Source organism: Balaenoptera physalus (assembly GCF_965194825.1).
Source record: "Balaenoptera physalus genome assembly, chromosome: 20".
In the NCBI taxonomy this organism is placed as follows: domain Eukaryota; kingdom Metazoa; phylum Chordata; class Mammalia; order Artiodactyla; family Balaenopteridae; genus Balaenoptera; species Balaenoptera physalus.
In genome coordinates, this window is record NC_138901.1 from 55,684,742 (window position 1) to 55,712,630 (window position 27,889).

General features: G+C 53.6%; 3 protein-coding genes across 5 annotated transcripts; 1 reads left to right on the forward strand and 2 right to left on the reverse strand.

The window, feature by feature from the left end:
- Positions 1–135: 135 nt before the first annotated feature.
- On the reverse strand, positions 136–2,459 carry CLDN7 (claudin 7). Its single transcript, XM_082441649.1, has 4 exons — positions 1,855–2,459; positions 813–977; positions 606–690; positions 136–521 (listed from the first exon to the last, which is right to left on the reverse strand). Exons 1-4 carry the CDS (start codon positions 2,075–2,077, stop codon positions 359–361), a joined length of 636 nt encoding a protein of 211 aa, XP_082297775.1. The 5' UTR covers positions 2,078–2,459; the 3' UTR covers positions 136–358.
- A 12,798-nt stretch (positions 2,460–15,257) lies between these two features.
- On the forward strand, positions 15,258–21,031 carry SLC2A4 (solute carrier family 2 member 4). Of its 3 annotated transcripts, none has more exons than XM_082441614.1 (12): positions 15,258–15,494; positions 15,757–15,879; positions 16,776–16,892; positions 17,001–17,173; positions 17,260–17,384; positions 17,498–17,613; positions 17,714–17,876; positions 17,963–18,150; positions 18,330–18,434; positions 18,583–18,684; positions 19,179–19,382; positions 19,909–21,031. In XM_082441614.1, the coding sequence occupies exons 1-12, from the start codon at positions 15,462–15,464 to the stop codon at positions 20,110–20,112; spliced, it is 1,653 nt and encodes a 550-aa protein (XP_082297740.1). In that variant the 5' UTR covers positions 15,258–15,461; the 3' UTR covers positions 20,113–21,031. The 3 variants fall into 3 exon arrangements, with proteins under 3 accessions (XP_082297740.1, XP_082297741.1, XP_082297742.1); XM_082441615.1 differs by having other exon boundaries at positions 15,259–15,494; positions 15,757–15,813; XM_082441616.1 differs by lacking the exon at positions 15,757–15,879 and having other exon boundaries at positions 15,260–15,494.
- Positions 21,032–21,462: 431 nt separating this feature from the next.
- Positions 21,463–27,668, reverse strand: YBX2 (Y-box binding protein 2). Its single transcript, XM_082441634.1, has 9 exons — positions 27,176–27,668; positions 26,455–26,518; positions 25,009–25,042; positions 24,059–24,148; positions 23,140–23,424; positions 22,882–22,985; positions 22,435–22,612; positions 21,947–22,031; positions 21,463–21,849 (listed from the first exon to the last, which is right to left on the reverse strand). The coding sequence occupies exons 1-8, from the start codon at positions 27,456–27,458 to the stop codon at positions 21,981–21,983; spliced, it is 1,089 nt and encodes a 362-aa protein (XP_082297760.1). The 5' UTR covers positions 27,459–27,668; the 3' UTR covers positions 21,463–21,849; positions 21,947–21,980.
- Positions 27,669–27,889: the final 221 nt, after the last annotated feature.

Here is a 27,889-nt window from a genome sequence, read left to right on the forward strand (position 1 = left end):
AGAGCTGGGACAGCCTTGCACACCATTGGTGCTCAATAAATGTTTTTTTAACTGAAGTAGGTACACTTTAGGTTCTAGGTTCCCTGCAGGGATCTGGGTTGGAAGAAAGCAGATGCCCCGAAGGGAAGAAAAGTCTACTTTCCAAAACATATTTTTATTACTGTACAAAAAGCACACCCTCCCCCGTTTTGTCTCCCCACCACCCAACACCCCAGGGAACTGTACATGGTGTGCTGGGCTAGAGTGACCGCAGGCTTCTGCTCGGCACCCTGCCCACGGGTTGAGCTCTCTGCCCCAGGTCCTTTCAGATGTCTGGGGGCACCTCTAGGCTGCCAAGCTGGGGTAAGGGCATCCCAGCTTACACGTACTCCTTGGCAGAGTTGGGCTTAGGGTAGGAGCGGGGTGCACGGTACCCAACTTTGCTTTCACTCCCAGGACAGGAGCAAGAGAGCAGTGCACCTCCCAGGAGGACCAGAGCGGACCCTGCCCAGCCAATGAAGATGGCAGGACCAAACTCATACCTGTGGAGAGAGGACTGGGGTCAGAAACCCTGGCCTGCCTCTCCCAACCCCAGACCCCTTAGGAGGCAGGGCTCTCTTACTTACTTAACATTCATGGGGACCAACGGGTTGTAAAAGTCTGCGACAATCTGGTGGCCATACCAGGAGCAAGCTATCAAGGCAGCAAGACCTGGAGAAAGAATGAGGATTCAGATACTGTGAGCCGCCCGCAGACCAGCACCGTGCCCACCCTTACCCCTCCAGGATGGGCAAGAAGGGAGTCCTTGGGCCCACCTTGGACTTGTTGCTCACCTGCCAAGATGAAAATGATGCCTCCGGCCATGGCTGTACGGGCCTTCTTCACTTTGTCGTCCCCCCCACAGTTTGTACACTTCATGCCCATCGTGGCCACGAACGTGGCTAGGAAGCCCAGCACCAGGGAGACCACCATTAGGGCTCGGGTGGCCTGCAAGGCCGCTGCGGGAAAGGGGGAAGCATGCTGTCCTTGATGGAGGTGCCAGCGGCCCTCGGACGGCTTCAGCCTCTGAGTCGCCGGCTGCGCCCACTAGCCGCAGGCCTGGGGCCCCCTCGACGCCCAAGTCCCGGGCCAGAGCGGGTGGATCCCGCCCCCTCCCGACTCCGCGGGCCTTCCCGCTCCGCCCCGCCCTCTCGGCTCTAGGATCCGCCCGGGGCGCCACGGTTTCGACGAAACTGCCCCGGGGAGGGGGAAGGGTGAAAGGGTACATCGAAGAGGAACCGAGGTGGTGGCCTGAGCCCCGGAAGCGGTGGTCGGAGCCCCGACGCCGCCCGCAGATGCCGGCCCTCGTCCCAGCTCTGACCCCACTATCGAGGCCACGGTTTGTGGCTTCGGTTAATCTGCCGATAAGATTAGAAGCCGCAGGCGGCGCCTCAGGACTGACGGTGCACGGCTCCTCGGCCCTCGGTCCGACCCCGAGGGCCCCAACCCAACTCCGAGGCCTCCAGCCCGCGCCGCCTTTTGTCAGAGAAAAGGGCGGGAGATGGCGGAGGCCGTGGCCTCCTCGGGGTGGGGGGAGGGGGAAGGCCCCGCCCCAGGACTCGGCTTCCCGGGACGTGCTTGGGCCGCCGGCCGCCAAGCCCGAAGACTAGGCGGGTCCGCGGGCGAAGAGGGGCGCAGCCGGCCCCGGAGGCGCGCACGTGCAGCCCCAGATTCTCGGCCCGCGGCGTCCCCAGCCCGACCGCTTCCGCTTCCTCCTCTCCGCCCGTGCTCGCCGGCAACCCAGGGCGTCGGGCCGTGGGGCCTGGGGCCGGGACCCGCGCCCACCCCGCGACCTCGGCCCTGGACGCGTCCGCCCCGTCGGTCCCGCGGCCTTACCGGGCAGGGCGAGCACCGAGTCGTACATTTTGCAGCTCATCATGCCCGTGCTCTGTGTGACGCAGTCCATCCACAGCCCCTTGTACATGGCCTGGGCGGTGATGATGTTGTCGCCGGCGTACGAGCTCATCTGCCACTGAGGGATGGCGGTGCACGCCACCAGGCCCACCCAGCCCAGCAGAGCCATGGAAAAGCCCAGCAGCTGCAGGCCCGAATTGGCCATTTCCGCCCTCAGAAAAGACGGGAGGCGCCGGGCTGGCGAGTTTTGTCACCCAAAGAGGCAGAAAAGTTTTTGGTCGAGTGCTTGCAAATCTTGTCACCGAAGTAAACGCAAATCTTGTCACCGAAGTAAACACAAATTTACCCCTCCGGCGGGGCGAGGGTCTCACAGCAGAGGGAATAGGACTGGTGGCCAACAAAAGCAATCCGCGAAGACCCGGCAGTTCCCTCCGGCGCTCGGCGACCCTTCCCAAACAAAAGGTGGAGGGGCCGTGTGGGCGCGGTCCCAGGTGCTGGAAGTCCCCAAAGTGTCCTGGGCTGTCGGCCCGAAGCTGCTGTGCGAAGAGAGGTCGCTCAGCGGTGAGCGGGCAGGTGCGGGCGGACAGGTGCGGCGCACCTGAGTATATGTAGGTCGTCAGGGGCGCGCCCCCGCGGGCACCGGGAGCGCGAGGCGGGGAGGAACCGGAGGGGCGGCCGAGGATGACCTGACGTCACCGAAGGGACACTCACCTGAGCCGGAAGTCCTGGCCCCCACCCCTCCCGGCCCAGGTGAGGAGGAAGAAACCTGAGCACCAGGGTCACGCCCCTTCACTTGCGGGGCTTGGACCGCCAGAGGGGAGGAGGCGGAGTCTTCTCGGGAGTCCCAAGCTCCGAGTAAGCCCCTCTGGACTGGAGGTCCCTCGGGCACCAGGATGTCCCTTCCCCTCTCCCCGACAGGTGCTCTAAGAGCGCGGCGGAGCCGGAGCGGGGGGGATGCCCCAGGCCAGCCTTGGCTCCACCTTTCCCCCACGCAGGGACTCTCGAGTTCTACTCTGGGCGCTCTTTGTCCCGCCCTACTTTCGCCCCAACACTCTGCTCTTTTTCTCCTTTCCTAGCCGATCCCACCTTCAAGGGCTCTGGCTCCAATCCCGCAGAACTCCCCACTTCAGCAGCCTTATTGGAGTCTCCACCGCCAAAGCCACCTCCTAGCACCCACCCACCCCTCGCCGCTGTCGCCCTCCAACAGACACCCGGCTTCCAGGCATGGCGCCCCAACACCCCCCATCTCCTTGGCCCCCTATTCCGATCCCTGCTTGACATGACTTAATGGCGGGGCCGTTGGCACCCCACCTCCCAGCGTTCACTATCCCATCCCGCCTCAAGGGTCCTTGTAGCAGAAGGAAGAAACCGTTGAGGCCAGAAGCCAGCAGAGGGTGGGAGCAAGGTAAGGCCAGGGTCAGAGTCTTGGCCACACCCATCATTCCCCTCCCTTGGAGTCTTTCCAACTCGTCCTCCACCTTTCCCTCTTCCTCCTCCCCCAGCCCTGCACACATTTCTCTCCCTCATTCTGAGCCTGGACCTGCCCCTTTATGTACCCTCTCCCACCCTCTCACCATTCTGTCCTCCAGAACACCTGGCTCTAATGTGGCCTTTGATTCAGCCCTCAGATTGCCACCTCACTCTCAGGTTTCTTCTCTCACTCTCCCCGAGCTATGTATGGCCCCATCCTTTCTCCGCACATCTGCAAGCATCCCCCATTTATTCATTCCTCCCTCATCTGTTATCATCTCCCCTTCCTGTCTTTTCCGCTTCCTATTTTACTCCCCACTCTTTTGGTCTACCTTTGTACCCTATCTCCAGCCCCCTTGGAGCCCAGCATCACCAAGTAGCCTTTCTTTGCATCTTCCTGAGTGCACATCGCTGCCACCCCCTTGTCCAGTTTCCTCCCAATCTTCCTCTCCTCCAACCTCCTGACACCGCTCAGGCTCACACACCTTTCTTACTCTGTCTCTCTCATTTAATATTTCTCTCTCCTTTTTTTACCTCAACTCTCTCACATTTCCCATCTTTGCTCCTCCCTCTCAAACATTTCTCTGTATAAGTCTTTCCTTCTTTTATTCAATAAAAATATTAAAGGGCCCTTCATGCTCAGCTAATTAACCTGCTTTTCTATAAAATGCAGACTTTAATGAACTCTTTATTATTCATTTTAATTTTTCTACCTTTTGATTAATGGTGAGGTTTTGTTTTGGTTTTCTTTCAGGTGCTTTCCAGCTCTGAAATTCCATGTTTCTCATTACGTAAGTATATCCAGCTCCTCTCCAAGTTGAGACCATCTCAGGCCAAGCCACCATCACCTCTTGCCTGGACACTGCAACTGCCTCCAAACCAATCTCCCTGCTTCCCTGCTTGTCCTTCTAAAATCTGTTCTCCGGAAGTGACTTTTTTTTTTCCCAAATAAACTTAAATCTTGTCACTTCCTCTTTAAAATCTTTAAAACTTCCAATGGCACACTTTTGCTCCTATTGCTGCACTGGATTTGGCAAATAAATGCCACACTGGCTTACCAGACTCTGTGCGTCAGCCACACTTCCTGAACCGTGCTATGTGCCTTCCCACAACAGTGCCTTTGCACTCTGTTCTCTATGCCTGGGTGCTCGTCTCCATCTACCCCACCCAGCCTCCCTCTACCTTGCTAACCGACTCATCCTTCAGCTCTCAGCTCAAATATTACTTCTGAGAAGCCTGGCCTGACTACCCCATCCCAGGCTGAGTCAGATCACCTGCTGAATGCTCTCACCGCTACATGTACTTTACTTTCAAAGCTCTTATCATGGTTAGAAACTATTTACCTTGTGTGATTATTTACTCAGTGTCAGTCTCCCCACTGTACTATAGGTTCCAAGAGGGCAGAGATGTGTCTGAATTCTATCACCAATAAATAGTTGATGAATGAATGACTAAATTGCAAATTAACAAGATTTCATCCACCTGTTTGACAAATAGAAATTGTCTGAGTCCCTATGTAATGTACCAGGCACCATGCTTGACACGGGGGCTACAGCTATAAACAAGAGGACACTGCGGACTTCCCTGGTGGTCCAGTGGTTAAGACTCCGCACTTCCACTACAGGGGGCACGAGTTCAATCCCTCGTCAGGGAAGTTCTGAATGCCAGGCAGTGCAGCCAAAGAGAAGAAAAACAAAAATCAAGAGGACACTGCACTCAGGTAACTTAGATTCTAGAGGGAGGAAGCCGGCAATAAAGACATAAAAATGGTGCATGTTTTGAAGGCAATAAAATAGGGTAATGTGATGGATGAGGTTGGGTCCACTCCAGAGTGAGGTCAGAGAGACCTTTCTAGGAAGGGACTGTTAAATAATGAGCCAGCCAGGGGAGAACCATATTATAGGCAGAGGGAACAGCAAGTGCTAAGACCCTGTGTCGATTGTCCCTTTGAGACTTGTTGTATTAACTTAAAGCAGGATCTCTCAGCCTCAGCACTATTGATACTTGGGGCCAGATAATTCTTTATTATGGGTGACTGTCCTGTGCATCATAGGATATTTAACAGCACCCTTGACTTCCACTGATCTGATGCCAGTAGAACCCTCCCCAGCACCCCAGTGTGACAATCAAAAATGTCTCCAGAATAAACAACAAGGTCCTGCTGTATACCACAGGGAACCATATCCAATATCCTGTAATAAGCCATAATGGAAAAGAATATGTGCATGTGTGTGTGTGTATTTGAATCACTTTGCTGTACAGCAGAAATTAACACAACATTGTAAATCAACTATACTTCAATAAAATAAAATTTTTAAAAATGTCTTCGGACATTGCCAGATGTCCCAGTGAGGAGATGAGCAAAATTGGTCCCAGTTAAGAACCACTGATTTAAAGCGTGACCTGTCAGCATCATTGTGGGTTCTTTGCTCTAGTAGCCTTCAAGTAAAGAGTTGGGTGCAAGGAGCCAGTGGATGGATGGTTGGAATTAACCAGGATTGGGATTTTGCTAAAAAGAGAGAGAAGGGGGAGTTCCCTGGTGGACTAGTGGTTAGGATTCTGGGCTTTCACTGCTGTGGCCCGGGTTCAATCCCTCGTCAGGGATCTGAGAATCCAAAAGAAAAGAAAAAAAAACAGAGAGAAGGGATTTTAAGGTATTTGCATGAGAGTGATTATGTGCTAGATCATGGATATAAATTGGGTATAAAAGAGTAAACATAAAAAGGAGTCGGTGTCGGTAGATAGTGAAAAACTGATTGGGTCAATGGTTTCAAGGTCTCCATGAAGTGAAAGGAGTAGGGATACATGAGTAGATGACCCGGAAGGCTAGGAGGTGATCATAAGAGGTGCGAGGCTTGAATTCAATAAACTGGAAGAGGGTGTTTTAGGAGATGACAAAGTCATGAGTAAGGGCCTGAGGGTGGGCTGAAGAGAAAGGTCACTGGAGAGGAGACTGAGGGCTGAGAGACTAAGTCGGTGGAGTACCCTGGTGGGCTTTGAAGTCAACAGCAATGATGATGAGAACATAGGTGTAAAGAGGAAGACGATGAGCCAGGTGCTAAAGTTGTCAGTGAATGTGGGTGAAGGATCAGGCTGGAAGACCCCAGCAACAATTAGAGGTAGTGGGCGTTATACTTCCACCGATGAACATCATAGGAGCAGAGGATTTTGAAGGATGAAGGAAGAATAATGGTCTAAAGTAGCATTGAGGATCAATACTCCCAGCTCCAGACCCTGAGGTATATGAAGTAGGACCAAAAATAGGCCTTTATTAACAGGGCTGCTGGGACTTCTCTGGCGCTCCAGTGGTTAAGACTCCGTGCTTCCACTGCAAGGGATGCAGGTTTGATCCCTGGTTGGGGAACTAAGATCCCACATGCCATGCAGCGTGGCAAAAAATAAATTAATTTAATTTAATTTAAAAGAAGGGCTGCCGAGGAAGTGTGTCCTCCAAGACAGCCAGGTTTCAGAAAGGAACATTCAGAGAAGAGGCTGGCATATAAGGATGATGACAGATGTTGAGTCCAGCAGTCACAGTGGAAGAATTTGAAAGATCAAATTTGGTTGGAATATTGGATCAGGTTAGGGGACCTACACCATATGAGGTAGGCAACCTGATATGGAAACCCTACCAACTTGTTTATTTCTATGGGAAAATATGTTTTGAGTTCTGAAAAAAACTGATAAATAAGTGAACTCTGGAAACTTACAATGTTATTTTAATATTATGTATTATAACTCAAAAACTCATTATTATACAGGTCACTGGTGATTATTTTACTGGTCAGACCAAGAAGTTATACACCCAAGGCAGTTAAAATATTCCAGGTTCTAATTCCACCCCATTCAGGAATTTAGTCTGGGGCCTCAATTACCTCATCTATAAAATAGGAATGATAATATTTTGCCTGCTTAGGAAACAGGATGCTGGTCCAGATAATCTCCTGTGGTTCAGCCTGGAGTGCATTTTGAGATACAGATCTGGAGAAGGAGTGAAAAAGTGACCAACTCATTTTCTGAGGCTACATTACTCTTGCCTCTGAAATCAGTTAAGGGTAATATAAGTATTATAGGCTCATTTCATTTATAAATACAGATGCAAACATCATTAATAAAATATTACTTAACCAAATGTAAAAAATGTATTTAAAGAGTAATACATTACAAACAAGAACAGTTTATCCCAGGAATGCAAGTGTTTCAATATTAGAAAATCCATCAATGTAATTTACCACATTAATAGATTAGAGAAAAAATATATATGGTTACCTCAATCAATAATTTTAAAAAGAATTTGATAAGGTTCAACACCTACTTATAATAAGAATTTTTAGCAAACAAAGATTACAGAGGAAATTCTTATACTTAATGAAGAAATTTTAGACTCATGTTTTTTGTGATTGGGAAAAGGACAAAGATGTCCACTGTTACCCTTTTTGCCTGACAAAGTCCTGGAAGTCTTGATCAATACTACAAGGAAGTGAAAGAAATACATAGTGCAAAGATTGAAAGGGACGAAATAAAACTGATTTGTAGGGACTTCCCTGGTGGTGCAGTGGTTAAGACTCCGTGCTCCCAATGCAGGGGGCCTGGGTTTGATCCCTGGTCAGGGAAATACATCCCACATGCATGCCACAACTAAGGAGCCAGCGAGCCGCAACTAAGGAGCCCGCCTGCCACAACTAAGACCCAGTGCAACTAACTAACTAAATAAATATTTTTAAAAAACTAATTTGCAGATGATATTATCATCTACTTAGAAAATGGGATAGAATCAACAGTCTATTAGAACCATCAGTGATGTTCAGCAAGGTCGCTGCATACAAGATGAACCTACAAAAAGAGTCACTAGTATTTTACTACACAAGCAATAACTGATTAGAAAATGTCATTTAAAAAACAACACTCAGTTTGCATCACTGACAAAAATTATGAAGCATCTAGGGAACCAAGTATTCCTAAGACCTCAGTGGAAGAAAAAATTTAATTCTACTAAAAAACATAGAAGATGACTTGAATAAACAGAGAGATAGTCCATGCTCTTAAATGGGATGACTTAACATTATAAAGATATCAGTTGTCCCCAGAATAACTTACAATTTGATATATTACCCATAAAAATTCATCTGGTGGTTGTTTTTTGTTTTGGGGGTTTTTTTTTGGAAAGATCTTGATAAGTTTACCCCCAAATTTGTTTGGAGCAATAAGAAAAAAACCAAAAAACAAAAAAACCACAAATGGTTAAGTTGACACTGAGAGGGAGGGTTTCTCCGGTGGTCCAGTGGGTAGGACTCCACGCTCCCAAGTTCGATCCCTGCTCGGGGAACTAGATCCCACATGCATGCTGCAACTAAGAGTTCACATGCCACAACTAAGAAGTGCGCATGCCGTAACTAAGGATCCCTCACTAAACATGCCACAATGAAGATCCCACGTGCTGCAACTAAGACCCAGCACAGCCTAAATAAATTAATTAATTAATTTTAAAAAAAGTTGACACTGAGTGGTAAGAGTAACAAGAGGGATCTTGCCCTTCCAGAAATTTAAACTTGCTACAAAGCATCCAGCAACAATAACAGTGTAGTATTAGTGCAAGGACAGATACACCAATGGAACAGAATACCAGAGACAGACACTTGTAGATATCAGAATCGGACATGTGGCAAATGTGGCTCAATGTGAGAAAAATAAATTGGATCCCTAACACCCAAAACAAGAATGAACTCTAGATGGATTAAAATGACCTAAATATGAAGAGTAAAACTATCAAGTTATTGGAAGAAAAGATGAATTTGTGATGCAGAAATAGAAAAGAACATAGGCAAAATTTCAAAATCACAAACCCTAAAGGGAAAATTGGTCATTTTGATTACACCAAATTTAAGGATTTCTATTAAATGAAGTTCACCGAAGAAAAATTAATAGGCAGCCGATACAAGAGAAAATATTTGCAATGTCCAAATCTGACAAAGAACTGATATTATTTGTTTAAATGTCTTGCCCATCAACAAGAAAAATATTCCAAGAGAAAATGGGCAGAGAATACAAGGAGGGAATCTGCAGAAAACAGACAGCCAAAGTGCTAACAAGTGTTTAAAGGGATGCTCCAAGCCGTAAGTAATCAGAGAAAGCTGCAGTAAGATATCACCTTTCACCTACTGAACTGACAAATATTAGAAATCAAGGCAAATTCTCATTTGATTAAAATCTCATATAGCCCATTCTGAATTTTAAAAGACTGACCATTTTAAGTGTTGGTGAGGGTGTGGAAGAACTGGAACTTTCAGACATTGCTGGTGGGAATGTAAAATGGGACAACCACTTTGGAAAACAGTTTGGCCGATTCATAAAAAATTACACACTACTGTCTGCTGCTAAGGTTTCCACTACAGATGCAAGAAAAAAGTGTCCTGGCACTTTCTGTCTGTCTGATTGTGTTAGCCCAGATTGAGTGGGGGAAATATAGGGAAAAATTGTTTGCAACTCATAAGAAATGACCTTGTGAGCAGTAAAAGCCTGGTTTACTAAAAAAAAAAAAAAAAAAAAGTTACACATACACCTATCATATAATCCAGCTGTTCTACTCCTAGGTATTTTCCAAGAGAAATGAAAGCATACATGTCCTTAAAAAGACTTGTGTGTGAATGTTCCTGGCAGCTTTATTTGTAATGGCCCCAAACTGGAAATAACCCAGATACCATCAACAGGTGAATGGATAATCAAACTAATTACTATTGATAATCAAATCAATGATATTTCCCAACAAAAAGGAATGAACTCGTAATACACGCAACAACATACATGAATCTCAAAATAATTACAGTAAGTAAAAGAAACCCAGACAAAAAGAGTACGCTCTGTATGATTCCATTTGCATAAGATTCTAAAAAATGCTAACTGGCCTATAATGACCGAAATCAGATCAGTGGTTGCTTAGAGGCTGAAGAGAGGAATTACAAAGAGGTACAAGGAAACACTGCGGGTGATGGATGTGTTCATTATTGTGATTCTGGGGAGAGTTTCATGGGTGTATACATACGTCAAAACTTATCAAATTATGGATGTTAACCTGACTTACTGTGGTAATCATTTCGCAATATATACAAATATAGAATCATGATGTTATACACCAGAAATTAATGTTACCTGTCAGTTATACGTCAATTAAAAAAATCTTTTGACTTACCAAATGGTACATTTTCTTTCATTGAAAAAATTTTTTTTCTTTTTCTTTATTTTTTTTGCTGTGTTGGGTCTTCGTTGCTGCGTGTGGGCTTTCTCTAGTTGTAGTGAGCAGGAGCTACTCTTCGTGGCGGTTCGTGGGCTTCTCATTGCAGTGCGCGGGCTTCTCATTGCGGTGGCTTCTCTTGTTGCGGAACATGGGCTCCAGGCGCGCAGGCTTCAGTAGCTGTGGCTCGCAGCCTCAGTAGTTGTGGCGCACAGGTCTAGTTGCTCCACGGCATGTGGGATCTTCCCAGACCAGGGCTTGAATGCGTGTCCCCTGCATTGGCAGGCGGATTCTTAACCACTGCGCCACCAGGGAAGTCCCCAAATTGTACATTTTAAATATGTGCAGTTTATTGTTTGTCGATTATATCTCAATAGAGCTGTTTTAAAAAACAAAAACAATTAACCGTATTCAATTCTATTTTAAGCACTATGTGACTATTACATTATTCATCTTCATTAAAACCCTAAGATGTAGATACTATTATTATCTCCCTTCTCATTTTACAGATGCGGTAAACAAGGCACAAAGAGCTTAGGTAACTTTCCCAGGGGCACGAAGTTAGTAAATATCAGATCTGGGACTCAAACTCAGGCAGTTTGGGCTCTTACCTATGCATACTCTTAACTATGCTGCTCTGGGTGTATGCTGCCTGAGAGGTTGTGGTGGTAGTGAAACCCTCCCAAACTGCTGATGGAAGTGGAGACTGTGATTGTCATTCTTATGAGCCAGCTGGTAGCTCTTAGTCAAATTAGGTGTAAGTATACCCTATGACTCAGCAATTCTGCTCGGTGGAGATAGATATAAATAAAGACAAAGACCTAGGCAGAGGCAGAGACATATCCCCCATAAAGAGCCTTGTATGAAAATGTTCACTGCCATGTTATTTGTTGTGGTTGGGAAGTGGAGGTGACATGGGTGCTTATCAATGGGATGACTGACATTGTGGAGTATAATGCAACAATAAATTATGCAATATATAAATAATGCAATACATTAATTATACAACAATAACTTTGATAATTATAGAACATGAATGGGTTTTTTATTTTTTTGGCCGCACCCTGCAGCTTGTGGGATCTTAGTTCCTTGGCCAGGAATCGAACGCATGCCCCCTGCAATGGAAGCTCAGAGTCCTGACAACTGGACCGCCAGGGAATTCCCTGAATGGGTTTTTAAAACATAGTGCTTACTGAAAATAAGTAAGATCAGATTGAAATATATAACCAGATGCTATGTACATAAATTAAAAATGTGTGCACGCAAAACAATTCATGTTTTGCAGGTGAGCATTAAATACATTGGAATGGTTGTCTTTTGAGGAAGGACAAATGAGAAATGGGTGTGGAAATAAAAGAGAATAACTTTTTAAATAAAAACAAGATAAGACATAGATCAGTGAGGATAATGTACCAAGAACTGTGTCATTAATTCAATCCTCTGTACCTGAGACCCTCATATATTGACAAAAACACTGACGGGACAAAGGGAGGAGATGGCATTGCTGGAGCTCAGCCGTCCAAGGTTTCCCTCCAGAAGCTGGAAGCAAAGTGGGCCTGTAGAGTAGTAGGAGCTGGACGCAGAGAGAGGGAAGAAATATCCCGGCTTTCTCCTGCCCTCCAATCTCTTACCTACTGTGGGCTGCACCAGGCCAGAAGGCAGTGAACACAGGAGCTTGAAAACAAAAGCCCACAGGGATCAGCTCCCCATGACACAGGGCAGAGCTTAGGAAGGGCTACAACTGGTTCTGCGATCAAACGGGCCAAAGATTAATTTCTAGGCAAATCAACACACACAGGCTCCAGTGCGAAGTGCCCACTTGTATCCTGTGTCTCTCTCCTTCCTTTTCCATCCTCTCTCAATCGACCTCTTTCTCTCACTGTCCCAGCCATTTTTCTTCCTCCCTCCCAACTGTCTCTCCTTACTCCTGTTGTCTCTTCTACTCCTCCATCTCTCTCTCCATACTCTTTACTCTGTCTCCTGTATCTAGCTCTGACTTGCTTTCCTTGATTCCACTTTCTCTGCGGTTTAAACTCCTGGAAGCGTCAGAACACAGCATCTGAATGAGATCAGGAATGTGCCGTGCCCTGAGTGCCAGGACAGACCCCAGCCCTGCACTCCACCTGCTACACTGACTTATCATCTGCCCCCAATCTGTGCCTCCCCCAACTCCCTTTTTTCCTCTTGGCACCCTTCTTGGCTTTTCCTCTCTCCCTGCCCTCCTCCCTTTGTGGTATTCCAGCATCCCTGGCTTTCCTTTTACCTTCCTGACCGGTCCCTCTCTGCTTCCATCAATCGCTTCTGCTCCTTTCTGCTCATAAATGATTGGTTCTCCTCAACCAGCAGACCTTAGTTCTTCATCTACATCCCCTTGGTCAGATATGTGGAGCCATTCACCAAAGGTTTCCCCGCTTTGTGATTGCTCCCTAATCCGCATTCTTGGCCATCAGGAGCAGACCCTCATTCCATTCGTTCAACAAACATTTACTGAGTGCCCACCCCTAGGCTGGGTGCTGGGGATACAGAGGTAAACAAGATGATCATCTGTCCTCAAGGTTAAGGTGCAGAGAAGAAATGATGACAGTACACTATATTGGGGACACATGGACTTTTTTTTTTTTAATAAATTTATTTATTTATTTTTGGCTGTGTTGGGTCTTCGTTGTGTTGCACGCAGGCTTTCTCTAGTTGTGGCGAGCGGGAGCTTCTCTTGTTGCGGAGCACGGGCTGTAGGCACGCGGGCTTCAGTAGTTGTGGCACGTGGGCTCAGCAGTTGTGGCTCGCGGGCTCTAGAGCGCGGGCTCAGTAGTTGTGGCACACGGGCTTAGTTGCTCCGTGGCATGTGGGATCTTTCCGGACCAGGGCTCGAACCCGTGTCCCCTGCATTGGCAGGCAGATTCTTAACCACTGTGCCACCAGGGAAGTCCTGGGGACACATGGATTTCTGGAGGAAGGCCAAGGAAGGTGTCACAGAGAGGGTGAGCTTTTTTTGGAGGATGAATAGGAGTCCTCTGGTATTGCAGACTGAGGGATTAGCATGGCAAAGGCACCAAGGAGTGAAACAGCAGTGTGTTCTAGGTACAAGAAGTAGTTAGGAATTGACTAAAACTCGAGGGGAGAGGACAGAACGTGAGGCAGAGATAGAAGAGGAAAGGCAGGAGGTTTTGTTCACTCTGAAAAGGGGTTTGAACTTGACAGTAGGCAACAAAGACTTTTGGGGGGAGCGTGAGTGAGAGGTTGGACTGTTTTGTATGGTACTCTGCCCTCCCTGCTGGGGAAGAGGAGGAGCAGGGAGACCAGTCAGGGTGATGGTGGTCTGGACCAAAGTGGCAACAGTACAGGTGGAGAAAATCAGATGAATATGAGAGTTTAGGAGGTCAAAACACCAACGCTGATAACTAACTGGATAAAGGGGGGGGGGGGAGCGGGTGCAGGAGAGGAGAAATCAAGCATGACTTCCTCCTTCTGATAGGAGTGACAGGATGGCTAATAGGACCATTCACTGGGATGAGGAAGTTAGCAGGAGGAGCAGGTTTGGACACGCTGATCATGTGAGCTGCCCACCACGCGGCTGCTGAACAGTCGGATCTGGAGCTCCAGAAAGAGGCCTGGGCTGGAAGTAATGGAAGCCTTAGAGGTAGAATGACGGGGACAGTGGGCCGGAGACCACCCTGGCCCGATCCGCTGCGGATCCGCGTTCTCCCTCCAGGTGGCACTAAAGCCCCGCGCTTCCGAGTCCCGTTTTCCCAGACGCGCGCTCTCTGTACTCGGAGTGTTCCGCTGCTCTGGGGACTCGCCACCTCTAGGTCGCGCCCTCCTCGCTGGGCAGGATTTAGCTGGGGATTCAAACCCGAAGCGACCTCTAGAGAGCGTGTCCAAGTCGTCCACGCGGCCAGCACATTCTTGGCCGCTCAGGGGCCTCAGGACTGGTGACGTGGTTGGTGTGACCACCTGTCCCTCGGGCCGCCTCCAGGAACCAACGTGGGGAACCGGTGTAGGGGAAGGGCCAGATAGACAGTGCCCAGAGCAGGGATGCATGGAAAGAGAACCACCAAGGCCAGACACCCGACCCGCTAGGAACGGAATTTCCTGTGCCCAAGGCCATCTCCGCGTGGGAAGCGTGTCGCGGATCCTTTAAGGCTCCGTCTCCCTGCCCTCCCCCGCCCGGGACCGGCCGGGACACCCGGGACCTGACATTTGGCGTCTCCCAATGTGGGAGCTAAAAATAACCACTGTGGGTTACTCCAGGCCATTGCTCCGCACCCACCCCGCGCGCCGGCTCGCGCAGTTCCGGGCCCGAGTTCTCTCCCGGGCAAGTGTACCTGGTCCGTCCCTTCCTCTCGGACCCCGCCGTCTCAAGCCGCCGCGCAGGGCTTTGAAGTCGCTTCTTCAGCCCCGAACCTTGGGCGGTGGGCGGAGTCCTCACACTGAGGGGAGCTTGGCCTCCAAGGGTCCCAGGACCCCCTTTTCAAAACATCCGGGCCGGAGGCCGGCGGGAACCCGAGGGGCGTGTCTCGCCGGGCACGCTGACGGGCGTGGCCTCGCTGGCCTACCCTACAGCAGGTGCCAAACTCTCAGCCTCAGGGAGGGGCGTGGCCTTCTGGGGTGTGCGGGCTCCTGGCCAATGGGTGCTGTGAAAGGCGTGGCCCTGGGGACCGCCGGGGCTGCTCTTCGGGTCTTTCCCCAGCCGGCCAGGCTCAGCCAGATCCCCAGGAGCTGCTCTCTGGCTCCTCGGCTTGTGGCTGTGGGTCCCGCCAGGCTCACCATCCGCACAAAGCTCCGCGACCCCCATCGCCCCCGCTCCCTCTGCCCGCCAAGGCTAGGGCCTCAGACCCCTAGTCGCCTCCCTCTCATCTACGGCAGCTCGTGCGTCTCCAGTTCCTAAGACAAGATGCCGTCGGGCTTCCAACAGATCGGCTCCGAAGTAGGGTTTGGCATGCGGGGGCGCGACGCGGACACGGGTCCCGCTTTTCTCGGGCTGGGGTCGCGGTTGGGGTCAGCTAGGGGGCGGTCCTTGCGCAGACGCAGGGGGTGGGGGGTGGGGGACTGGCTATTTATAGCCGGGCTGGACAACCCGTGACGGTCGGATTCCAGTCCCTCCAAGAGGCATAGCGGGTCTGGGGGATTATTCGGGAGCTAGGACCACGGCTGGATTCTGCGAGTCCAGGGTTCGCTCCCTTCTCTAGTTGGCAGCGAGTTGCGCCGGGATCGTGGACACTCTGCCCTCAAGAAAGCAGATCCAGGCGGGTCTTGCCCTCCAGCAGCTGTCCGTCTGTCTCGGCTCGCCCGCAATTTTTCGAGGACCGGAGGTTCTCCGTAGGCCCCCCCACCCCCACTCTTGGCAGTCCTCCAGGACGCTGAACTTTCCCTCGCCCCACGGTTGGTGGAGGGGTAGAGGGGAGTGTCAGCCCTTCCTCCCCCAGCTCAGGTTTCCGTTTGGAGACAGTCTGTGCCGCCAGCGATGAGCCACCACCGCTACCGCACCTCATACCACCTTCCCGCCCCCATCCCCTGGGCAAGGCTCTCCCAGGCAAAAGCCAGCATGGCCCCCTGTCCTTCGTCGCAGCTTAGAGGGGGAAGGGAAGCCGGGGCGGAGACAGAGAAGGCCATAGGCCAGGAGGAATGACCTCGATGTCCTTTTGGGAATTGCCTTTCTTGAGCCTGTTGGGGGCTTCCGGGAGCCCGCGGAGAGAACCCCCAGATGGGAGGGGAGAGGACAGAGGCTGATGAGGATAATGCACTTGTCACTTTATAAAACCAGCACTGTTGGGGACACTGTTAACGTTTGATTTTGATTTTCACACTTTCACTGACAGGTAGGCAAATTAGGCAACAGCACCCCTATCTCCCCAGTTCAGAGTGGGGCAGTGACTTACCCAAGGTCACACAAATCTGAACTCCGGTCTTGTAAGGCCAAGCCTGTCCCAAGGTCACAGAGGAATTGTGAGACCCAGGTCCTCAAACATTTCTCTGCCTACTGGACTCAAACATCAGTTTCTCCTCCATGCCCTGGTACTCTCGGGTTCTTCCTGCTCTTGTTTACGTTGAGATCTTCAAGCGATTCCTAATATGGCCCACTTTCCCTCGCCCAACATGTTGGATGGAACCCAGCATCTCAAGGCTCCTGCTGGGCCTGGGCCCCTGGAGGAAGAAAAGATGCCATGATTCCATGTGATATGCCTCCTCTCTGCTTCCGCCTGCCCAGGATGGGGAGCCCCCCCAGCAACGAGTCACTGGGACCCTGGTCCTCGCCGTATTCTCCGCTGTGCTCGGCTCCCTGCAGTTTGGCTACAACATCGGGGTCATCAATGCCCCCCAGAAGGTGAGGGGCTACAGCCGGCAGAGTGGGGTGCCCAGACAAGGCAGGGGGTGTTGGGGGTGAGCAGAGAGGGAGGAGTCTGCAGGGAATAACTCCTGTGCTGTCCCCCAGGTGATTGAACAGAGCTACAATGAGACGTGGCTGGGGAGGCAGGGGCCTGAGGGACCCGGCTCCATCCCACCAGGCACCCTCACCATGCTCTGGGCTCTCTCCGTGGCCATCTTCTCTGTGGGTGGCATGATCTCCTCCTTCCTGATTGGCGTCATCTCTCAGTGGCTGGGAAGGTATGGGGCTGGAGGGCAAGGGAGAACAGGAAGGGAGCCAGAGTACCAGTGCCCTAACTCTCACAGCCCCACTCTTTGCCTGCCAGGAAGAGGGCAATGCTGTTCAACAACGCCCTGGCAGTGCTAGGGGGCGCCCTCATGGGCCTGGCCAAGGCGGCTGCCTCCTACGAGTTGCTCATTCTTGGACGGTTCCTCATTGGCGCCTACTCAGGTACCCGCGGGCACTGTGGTCGCGCCCAGTGCCTTGCTGTCCTTCACTCTCCCTGGGCTTGGGGGTCAGAGTGGGCAGCTGCCCTCAGAAGCTCTCTCCTTCCCTCTGCCCAGGGCTGACGTCGGGGCTGGTGCCCATGTACGTGGGGGAGATCGCCCCCACTCACCTGCGGGGCGCCTTGGGGACACTCAACCAACTGGCCATCGTCATTGGCATCCTGATCGCCCAGGTGACTGGACCTGGCCTCACGGGAGGCTGGGCAGGGGGTTGGGGTGGGGCTCTGGGGACAGGCTGAACGGCCTGCCCTCCTTCCCACCCTTCTGCCACAGGTGCTGGGCTTGGAGTCCATACTGGGCACTGCTACACTATGGCCACTACTCCTGGGCATCACTATGCTGCCTGCCCTCCTGCAGCTGGTCCTGCTGCCCTTCTGCCCAGAAAGCCCCCGCTACCTCTACATCATCCGGAACCTGGAGGGGCCCGCCAGAAAGAGTGAGCTCCCGCGCCATCTTGCTGGAGCCTGTTCTCCTCCCAGGCCCCCTCCCTACCCTCTCAGACCTGACCCTCCTCACCTCCAGGTTTGAAGCGCCTGACAGGCCGGGCCGACGTGTCTGAAGCGCTGGCTGGGCTGAAGGAGGAGAAGCGGAAGCTGGAGCGTGAGCGGCCACTGTCCCTGCTCCAGCTCCTGGGTAGCCACATCCACCGGCAACCCCTCGTCATTGCAATTGTGCTGCAGCTGAGCCAGCAGCTGTCGGGCATCAACGCAGTACGTATGCAGCAGCCTCCAGGAAAGGCAAGGGTCAGGGAAGAGCCTGAGAGGAGGGAAGGAGGGAGCATGCCCCCTCCATTAAAATTCAGGGTCAGTCCAGCTTGGAGTGGCTGCAAGGGAGGGAGGGACCCAGGGACCCATCCCTGCCATCCCCTTTTCTTCTCGCCCACCTCTAGGTTTTCTATTATTCAACCAGCATCTTCGAGACGGCGGGGGTAGGGCAACCAGCCTACGCCACCATCGGAGCCGGTGTGGTCAACACGGTCTTCACCTTGGTCTCGGTAACTGCTGGCCTCTGGAAGGGCCCCCACCATTGGTTTCACATCCCTGGGCATCCTGGAGGTCCAGCTCTTGGTTGGCCCCACCCACCTAACCCCTCCCACTTCCCAAGCCTTAAAGGCCCCTTGCAAGCCCTGACTCTCCCCTCAGGTGTTCTTGGTGGAACGGGCTGGGCGCCGGACCCTCCAACTCCTGGGCCTGGCAGGCATGTGTGGCTGTGCCATCTTGATGACCGTGGCTCTGCTTCTGCTGGTGAGGCCTAGGGAGAGGGAAGGGGACCCGCGGCCCAACCCAGGGGAACTGCCCCAAGGGGCTCTGTAGGCAGCCAGGGCCATGCCTCAACATACATGCCTTTGATCCTGAGGCCAGGCCGTATGCCAGGACCGTGCTACCGACGGACCCAGGCTGCACTTCCTCCTCTGGGTGGAAGCTGTAGCACAATCCTGGCAGCCAGGGAGGAGAGCCCCTGTCGAGCCCCAGGACCAATAATAATTCCTAAGGACCCAGCTCTAGAACCAAGTGGGAATCCACAGTCATAAGAGCTGGGAGACCACATGCTCCCTCTGCCCTGAATTGGCAAAGGGTAGCCAGCTGAATGTCAAATGCTCAAGGACCTATTCTAACCAAGGGTGGCCGGCGCCCTGTGAGCGGCTGGGAGGGGTAGATGCCAGTTTGCTGGGTTGAGGGCAAAGGAAGATCCAGAAAGACCTGACCTGAATTCTCCACCCTCCCTGCCTGGCCCCCAGGAGCAGGTTCCAGCCATGAGCTATGTCTCCATCGTGGCCATCTTTGGCTTTGTGGCCTTCTTTGAGATTGGCCCTGGCCCCATCCCCTGGTTCATCGTGGCCGAGCTCTTCAGCCAGGGGCCCCGCCCAGCAGCCATGGCTGTGGCTGGTTTCTCCAACTGGACATGCAACTTCATCATTGGCATGGGTTTCCAGTATGTTGCGGTAGGTCCCCTGCCCTGTCCCCATCTCCCACATGGTCAGCCAGAGGACGGCAACTCACACTCACAACTAGCCCAGTTGCTTTTCAGTCAGCATTTCCCCCTTTCCCCTGCCCATAGAGTGCTGGTCTGGGGATCACTTTGGTGGACCACGTGGGTCCTGAAGACCACCTGTTCCACCAGAATCAAAGAAGGGAACTGACCTAGATTGGATAACAACAGAGGTTTCTTAACAAACTAGTGGCATAACTTACTTAGACTAGGAGTAATATTACAAACTTCATATTAATACTGCAAATGGCCAGGAATCCACTCTGACTTCAGTGACTCAGGATGGTAAGAGAGGGTAAAACCAGGAGAGTTGGGGTTCAGATAATTCTTTTCTCACTAAATTCTCCTGTTAATTTCTCTTGCCCCACAAAGGAGCCACCTGCTTTGTGCAGTATCCCTGTGAAGGCCTTAGTCCCTGGCTTGCCTGAGGCCACCCGTTCCCTCCCCTCTGTCAACACCTCTTTCTCCACTTGTCCCAGGATGCTACGGGTCCCTACGTCTTCCTTCTATTCGCGGTCCTCCTGCTTGGCTTCTTCATCTTCACCTTCTTAAAAGTGCCTGAAACCCGCGGCCGGACGTTTGACCAGATCTCAGCCGCCTTCCGCCGGACACCCTCTCTTTTAGAGCAGGAGGTGAAACCCAGCACAGAGCTTGAGTACTTAGGGCCAGATGAGAATGACTGAGGGGCCAAGCAGGGGCGGGAGAGCCAGTTCTTCAACCCGCCCAGAGACCCCCTCCTTTCCTCTGCAGCACTTTAACCCTCTCTTCCCCATTACTTCCAGGGTGGAGACACCCCCTGCAGCCTGGTGGAATTGGGAAGCTGGAGGGAAGGGTGGTCTGAGCACGCCCTCATTCCCCTCGTGTGACTCTTGGATTATCTGTGTTGTGGTTAGGCTGTGGCCGTGGGGTGGGCCATTCTCCCTTCTCGTCCCCTCCTTCCTCTGTAGCCCACCCGCACCCCACCCCAGCTCCAGGGTACTTCCGCCCCCGGCCAGAGTAGGGGGATTATAGGGAGGAGAGGCTCTAAGACTGACTTTCTGGTGGACATGAACTGAAGCCAAGAGCAGGACTGGAGAAGAGATATCCAGTTCCTGCCACCTTGGACTCCTCCCACTCTGGCACTTTCTCTGAATTCTTACCACAGACTCTGGGTGAAAGGGGGGGGGGTCTGTCTTGTCCCCTCCAGGGCAAAGGACGCACCCCTCCCAAGGTCTAACCTCACCTCTCTCACTGCAGGCTCAGTGCTCTTGCTCGGCCTTCCGGGGTGAGAGGGAGCACGCATCCACATGTGGGGAGAGGAAGGGACAGCAGGCGCCTCTCTAGACTCAGGGTTCCGGGCCCCACCCCAGCTGCTCCCCAAGGCTGCCAGATGGGGGCCCCAGCTCTTTTCTCCTCTCACATCCCGGGAGGGTGTTGTACCCAAAGGCTTTTGACCAACTAAGGGAAAGAGGGATTTGAAAGGCTGCCTGTGAACGCTGGGCTGGGAGGAGCCTTCAGATATTTTTGTATATGTTTGAAAAAGAAGGGGCAGGGAGAAAAAACTGAAGGTCTGTTGTACTAAATGTATATATATATAGATCCGTATATAAAGTTACTGTATGAGATGAGCGTCCTGTCATGCGAAGACACTCCGGGATGGGCTGAGGCAGGGACCATAGCCACCCCAACCCCCGTCTCCTCTCCATCCTGTCTCAGCTCGAGGCCGCAGAACCCTCTGGATGCTGTCACTCACTCACCCCCCCACCTAAAGAGTTGTAGTCACTGCTTTCCTTAATGGTAGTAAACGCTCGGTAAGGTGACGCTGCAGGTGCCAGACGCTGCTCTCGGCACTTCAGGAAACACTCATTCTGCCAGGGAGGCATTAGCCCCGTTTCACAGATGGGAAAAGTCAACTTCACAGGGATGAAGGCACTTCTGCAGAGCCGTACAGCTAGAAACGTGGGCACAAGGATCCGAGCGCAGGCCCTGCCGCCGCCCCCCTCTACAGGGAGTTACCGGCGAGGCTCTGAACAGAAAAGAGGCAGAGACCAAGACAACAGGAAAGCCTGTTTTTGTTTTTACTGGAGGCTCAGGTGGCACATGACAGTTCATAAAATGGCTTCAGAGGTAGGGGGTAGTGGGGAAACAAAAAATAAACTGGGAGGGGAAAGAAAAACAACCAGGAAGAGGTAAAAGCTGGCTGGTTCCTTCTCAGCCTGATTTAGGGGAGGGAGTTGGTGCCTCTGAACAATAAGGATGGATCCCTTCCTTTAACCCTTGGTCAGGGAGAGAGAGAAAAAAAAGCCAAAGGCTGTTGCTTTGGCCCTCCTGAGTCTCCAGGAAAAAGGGGAAAAGCTGGCGTTTTGATGTCATGAACTGTGGGAAAGCGGGGAGGGAGGTGCTGGGTAGGATACAGGTCAGTTGGAAAAACTGGCAGATACCTGAGAGGAAGAGAGACCGAAAAATCACTACCGGCAGCTTATCACCACCCAGCCCCAACCCCACCCTCTTGGTACCCGCCCTGGGCTTGCCACTCACCAGATGGTGGCTCTGGGTGTCCTTTGAGTTGGAATCACTCTGGTATGGCGGTTGGGGGGCCCCCACTGTTGATGGGGGCCGAGGTCTAGAGAGAACAAGGGTGGTCGACTGAGACCCTCTTGTCCTTTGGAGCCCCCAACTTCAACCTCCTCCCACCTTTTCTCTTCCCGTTCCTCCCCCAGTTCACATCCACAGGCTGGTGCTGGGGCTCCCAGCAGAGCTGAGAGGGAGTCTGCAGGGGGTGACGTGGGCTCGACCGCCTCTGCTGGGGTTTCCTGGTGGGTTGGGGTGCCCGCCAGGCGTACTGTCTCTTGGGTTCAGGCTGCGTGAAACAGGGTGGGTGGGAGCAAGGTCAGGAGAAGGGGGACAAAGAGTGGGAAGGGAAAGGAAAAGAAGACAGAAGTGGGGGAAGAAGGGAGACAGGCAAGTTGGCCCCAGCCTTTTCTTTCATTCTCCCCCACCACACACTGACAGTCCAAGGTCCTCACCTCCGGGGCTGTGGGCTGCCCGGGTCCAGGGGGCTGCTGCCGTCTCCGCTGGAAGTAGGGGCGGTTCCGTGGGCGCTGGGGCTCAGGCCGGGAACCGTCAGTGGGGCCTTGGCTGGACTTGGTCTCGCCATCCCCACCTTCTGTGGTGGGCTGCTGGGGTGGCCTGGGGTGGAAAGGCCTGGGGAGAGAAGCAAGGACCCTGAAGGGACAGGAGCCCAGTGCGGACCACGTTCCTCCCTCCCAGGGCCACCCAGCAGAGGTGGACCAGCCTGCCTCTCCATCCCCACCCCACCCCAGCAGTGCCTGCTAACCCCTGGGCACCTCAGCAGTAATTGCTCAGCTACCCAGCTCTCGTGACCACTGGCTTCAGGGCCATCCCCCTCCCATCCTCCTGTCCCCATACTGGCTGGCGAAGGGGAAGACAGAGCCCGGGACAGGGAGTCTTACCTTCGGTACCTGGGCCGGAATCTGGGTGGGGGGACCCGCTCATCTCCCTGCTGTTGGTCCCTCTCCAATGGGGCTGTCTCTTTGGGTTCTGCCCCGTCAGTGCCCTGGGAACACACAACGGCCCGGGTGAGCCGGGTGGCACCAGCTGTCCAGGCGTCTGCAGGTCTTCCCAGGCCACCATTCTGCTTCGTCTGGGGACTCTGGTCTCCAGCCTCACCAACTCTCGCAGCTGGTTCCCACGTTCCCAGTTCCCCTCACCTCTATGGGCTGCTGCTGGTTGGGGGGCCGAGGGCCTCGCACAAAGCGCCGTCGGTAGAAGAAGGGTGGTGGGCGCCGTCGTCTGGGCCGCTGCCCGGAGTCTTCAGCACGCTCCCCTTCACGGCCTGGTTCTGTCCCGCCTGACGGAGCCTCTGCCACCATGGGTGGCGGGGCAGCTGGGCGGGGCCGGGGGATGAATCGGCGGAACCTACGTCGGTTGGGGGCATAGCGGCTGCCCTTCACTGGCACCCCTCCGGGCCCAGTTACATTAGCAGCTTCTGCGCCCTGCGGGGGGAGGTGGGGAGGAACGGGTGAGAACCTGCTCCAAAAACAGGTGCGCAACCTTCCCAGCCTTGCCTGAATCATTGTCTTCCTGTCCTTCCAGCTAAACGCCCCTCTCCAGCTTTCCTCCAGTTCCTCTAACTTCTACTTCTTTCCACCCTCCCCAGAGAAGGAGTGGCAGGTGTTCGGACCCTTCTAGGAGGGGCCACATCTGCAACTGGTCCTTTTGAAATAGCTGCCACTGGACCCTCTTGAGGTTTAGCCTGGAGGTGAGGTGGGGTGGGGGTGGGGAGGGAGAAAGAGGGCTGGCAGTAGGTGTCCATCTCCGGGAGGGCTGATTCTGAGAGGAGAATGTGGGCACGGGCCCCCCGCGGAGAACAGGCATGGGAGTATTTGGTGAACTACACAGAAACCCAGATACTGCTGATTGGTGACAGGGACACGTTCTTTAGGACATCCCTTGGAGCGGCCAGAGCGTTAAGGACAACAAGGTCTGCGTGAGGACACAGTCCTGGTCCTACAGCCTGGGCTGCTCGGCCAGAGGAAGAGCTGGCCTGAGGAGGCCAGAGCCTCAGGGGACTTCCAGGCCACCCTCCCATGGCTTGGTGGTTTCTCTATCCCACCGCAGCCCCCGAACCTTCTCTCCTTCCACGACATCGAACTCCACAGTCTCCCCATCTCCAACGCTGCGCAGAAACTTCCTTGGGTTGTTTCTTTTAATAGCTGTCTGGTTAGGGAAAGGCCAGGAGAAAGGTGAGGACAGCCAGCCGGGAGTCTCTCGCACCCCTGCTGGGTCCACCACCCAATTTCATTCTTTTCAAAATTTTATTGAATACTTGTGGGTGGGGGCTGGAGGGTGGAGCAAGGAGAAGGCAGTCAAAGTTTAGCAGGGGAAAAGCCACAAACTAGGGGCTTTCAAACAACTGTGCATTTCACCATGGTCCCCAGGACACACTCCCTCCTCCCCGACCCCTAAAGGATTTCAAGAAGGGAAGCAAGAAACATGAACTCAAAAGCAAAACAAAAAGCCGAGAGAGTCTTAAGTTGCAAAGTGGGTAAAACGTACTGTGTTTCTTACCTCAATCCCACTGAGAGCGCTTTCCACCAAAGCAGTGGTTCTCAAACTGTGCGTGCATCACAAACACCTGGAGAGCTTGTAAAAACAGGCTGCTGGTCCCTCCCCCAAGCCTGACTGATTCGCTAGGTCTGAGGTGGGCCTGAGAATTTGCATGTCAGGTGATGCTGCTGTTGCAGGGACCACACTTTGAGAACCACTGCACCCAAGTAGCGCAAGCCTGTGTCCCTTCCCTCGGACACTGCCTGTGATTCATTCCGAGGGTGTTCACAGGTCCCAGTAGGTAGTGAGCGTGCCAGGCCCAGAGGGCAACAGGTACGTTTCTTACAGAGACAACCCAACACAAGTGGGGCCAATGCAGTTAATACAGGCACCTGAGGCGGGTGGATGGGGGAACTATTTCCGGGTAGGAGGTGAAAGCTGGAGAAACATGATCTGTGCTGCTAAGGATAAGGGCAAAAGCCATCAGAGAGGGAGGGTTCCTCCCCTCAGAAAGCCAACCTAGCTCTTACCTGGTGAACAAAGACATCCTCCTTGGTGTCATTCCTGCAGGACAGGATGGGTTGTTAGGGGGTGACTTTGGTAAGGCGCTCACCTCCACTGAAGCCTCCCTAGCTGCCATTCCTAAGAACTGTTGCCCCATCCTCTCCACCTTCCACGGCAGCTTGGGGTGAAACAGGGCCCAGGGAGTGAGACAAGAGCCAGCGGGGGCCCCCTGAAGCTGGTATGAAGCAAATATCCCTAAAACCTCCATGAAAAACCTGGGCTTCACGAGGAAACGGCTGTGGGGGGAGGCAAAGGCACCTTGAAGGAGCTGGGCCAGCTTTCACCTGCTGAGCACTCCACCCTCTACCCCGGGGCACCTTAGAACCTGGTGGTGCTGGGTATAACTGTCCCCAGCCAACAACCCCTCTTCCCCAACCCACATCACGGGTGGAAAATTCCACTCGGTTTCCTTCCTTCTATAGTCAAGGAGGGAGAAAGTGGGGACGGGAGTTGAGGTGCAGAATACGTTTGAGGAGGGGAAAATGGGTCAAGAACTTGCTCCAAACAGCCACAAAACCGTATTCTCAGCTTGGAGGTGAACCCCAGGCCCCTTCTCAACACACCAAGAGATCAAGGATGAGAGAGAATATTCGAACTGTCACGACCTTGCCTATCACCCCAGTTTATCCTAGCACCCCAATGGGGGAGGGGAGAGGTTTTCCCTCAGAACCTCCCAGGAGTCCTCATTTCCAGAATTAGAAAGGGACCCTTCCCTAGAACAAGTGTTCTAGCTTTAAAGCACTTAGATCTGCACAAAGGTCAGCCTGCTAAGAGGGAACTGGGACCTCCCAGGAGGTCTGGGCTCGGCAGGGTGCCTGGGCTGGGGAAGGGCCCTCTGGGAGAGACCTGGCTCCGCTCAGAATCCGCCACTACGGCACCGCCCAGTGCGGGGGCGGGGGGTGGGAAGGGCTGTGGAACTGAAGGAAAGCAGCAGCCTCCGGCTGAGTGCTGGCGCCTCCCTTCCCCAACCCCCACCGGACGCAGTCCCATCAGGTGGGGGATTGATTCAACGAGCTAACAGCTCCGTAAGGGAGATGAGTTATGAGAGTGCTAAGTGTGCTGCCCTAAACAGGAAATGAGTGAGGATTCCAGCCCGGAGGCACAGAGAGCAGGTACATTCTGCCACAAAGGCGGCGGCAAACTAAACCAGAAGGTGACCCAGACAGGCTTGGGAGGGTCAGAGCCAGGTTTGCCAACTTCCTAGATCATTAACCCTCTGCTGCCCTTGAAGATGTGGAGGCGGCTTCGTCTTGCCCACATCTGTGCTGTGGTTAAAGACTTTTAATCAGCGTCAGCTGGACATTGCAACCATGTGCCTTGGTAGGGGTAGGGATGAGGCTGGAAAGGTGTCCAGTCCCACAGGCCAGTTTGGAAGGCACCCATTCCACCCCCTCCCTGGGTTCCTCAGATACCTGTTGATGAATCCGTAACCATTCCGCACGTTGAACCATTTGACAGTGCCCAGGACTTGGATTGCTGCCAGGCAGGGATGCAGTGGGGACAGTAAGATGGGGGAAGAGATGGAGTTTGACTCAGTTTTGAGACACTCCAAAATCTAGTCTACCTCCCTATTACCTATTAAGCTTAACTTCACGCCAACCAGGTTTCATCCAGTAGCTTCAAGGCATTCTTACCCCAGTTCCACTACGTAAATGGAAGCGCCCATACAGGGGGGCTCAGGCTTTCAAAACTCTTCCGATTCTAAGGCACGTTCCTCACATCCTACAAATCAAGGCCCTTCACCTAGAACCGGGTACTCACCTGGTCCGCGAAGTTCCGCCCTCAGGTCATAACTGAGGGTCTCTCTAGCCCTCCCAGTGTAAGGATCACTAGTGCACTTGCTTCCTGGTCTCAGAGATTTACTTAATACTAAACCCGAATCATCAAGGCCAAAGTCTCCCGCCCCGGGGGCGTGGCCAGACCCTACCAGACCAACCACACCCTCCCGCCCAAGAACTGCAGGATTTCCCACCAGGGGAACCCACTTCGGTCCGCTGGCCTCAACCTAGCTAGTCCTTTGAGTCTCGAGCCAAACTGGCCTTCGGCTTTCCGGACCCCGCCGGGCTCCACGATGCCCCTCCCCCAGCCCGCCGACCCCCTTCGAGCAGCCCTGGCGCGCGCCCCGCCCCTCACCCAGCACCGGCTTGTCCGCCTGACTCCGGGCCGGGGGCGCGGGGGTCCCCGAGGCCGCCGTCGCTGGGTTGCCAGGGGTGCGGGGAGCCGGCGCCGAGGGGGTCCCAGCAGCGGGGCCCGAGGCGGCTGCGGCTCCGACTCCGCCGCCGCCCGCCCCGCTGCCTGCTTTCTGTGACTCCACTGCGGGCACCGGAACCACCACCGCTACCACCCCTGCCGCCGTCGCGGGCACCGTGGCCGCGGGGGCCGCTGTCGCCACCACTGCCGCCTCCGCCTCGCTCATCCCGCCGGGCCCAGTACCGGCACCCGCCGCCACCTCCTCCTCCGCCGCCGCCGCCGCCACCGGCCCAGCCCCTCCCCCTGGCTCGCGAACCCACCGCCCCGCTTGGTCCTCGCGCCCCGAGCCTCGCCTGCACGCCGGCAGCGAGCCCTGAGCCGAGGCCAATCGCAGCCCGCAGCCGCGGCGCGCGCAGGCCCCGCCTCCCGGCCACAGGCCAATCCTAGCGGAGCTACCCCCCGGGCCAACAAGCCTGCCCCGCCTCCTGGACTTCGCGCGGAGGCCGAGGCCCCCGCCTGCAGCCTCGTAAGTACACCTGGGCCCCGCCCCGTTGCCATCACGTGACCGGCCCCAGCCCAACCCATTGGCCGACGGCCTCTCTCCCCTCCTCCCCCGCCCCTTTCCACCGGCCGCGGGAAATCAAACGGGCTGGTCGC

Excerpts from the sequence above, each read along its gene's own strand:
- SLC2A4 (XM_082441614.1), top strand. The coding sequence starts at position 15,462 with ATGCCGTCGGGCTTCCAACAGATCGGCTCCGAA. Across the intron at positions 18,685-19,178 it reads CCGTGGCTCTGCTTCTGCTG|GAGCAGGTTCCAGCCATGAG; the intron begins GTGAGGCCTAGG and ends CCTGGCCCCCAG. Across the intron at positions 19,383-19,908 it reads TGGGTTTCCAGTATGTTGCG|GATGCTACGGGTCCCTACGT; the intron begins GTAGGTCCCCTG and ends CACTTGTCCCAG.
- CLDN7 (XM_082441649.1), bottom strand. The coding sequence starts at position 2,077 with ATGGCCAATTCGGGCCTGCAGCTGCTGGGCTTTTCCATGGCTCTGCTG. Across the intron at positions 691-812 it reads CATCATTTTCATCTTGGCAG|GTCTTGCTGCCTTGATAGCT; the intron begins GTGAGCAACAAG and ends TTCTTTCTCCAG. Across the intron at positions 522-605 it reads TTGGTCCCCATGAATGTTAA|GTATGAGTTTGGTCCTGCCA; the intron begins GTAAGTAAGAGA and ends CTCTCTCCACAG.
- YBX2 (XM_082441634.1), bottom strand. The coding sequence starts at position 27,458 with ATGAGCGAGGCGGAGGCGGCAGTGGTGGCGACAGCGGCCCCCGCGGCC. Across the intron at positions 23,425-24,058 it reads ATGTCGTGGAAGGAGAGAAG|GGCGCAGAAGCTGCTAATGT; the intron begins GTTCGGGGGCTG and ends CTCCCCCCGCAG. Across the intron at positions 22,986-23,139 it reads ACCAGCAGCAGCCCATAGAG|GGCACTGACGGGGCAGAACC; the intron begins GTGAGGGGAACT and ends GTGTGTTCCCAG.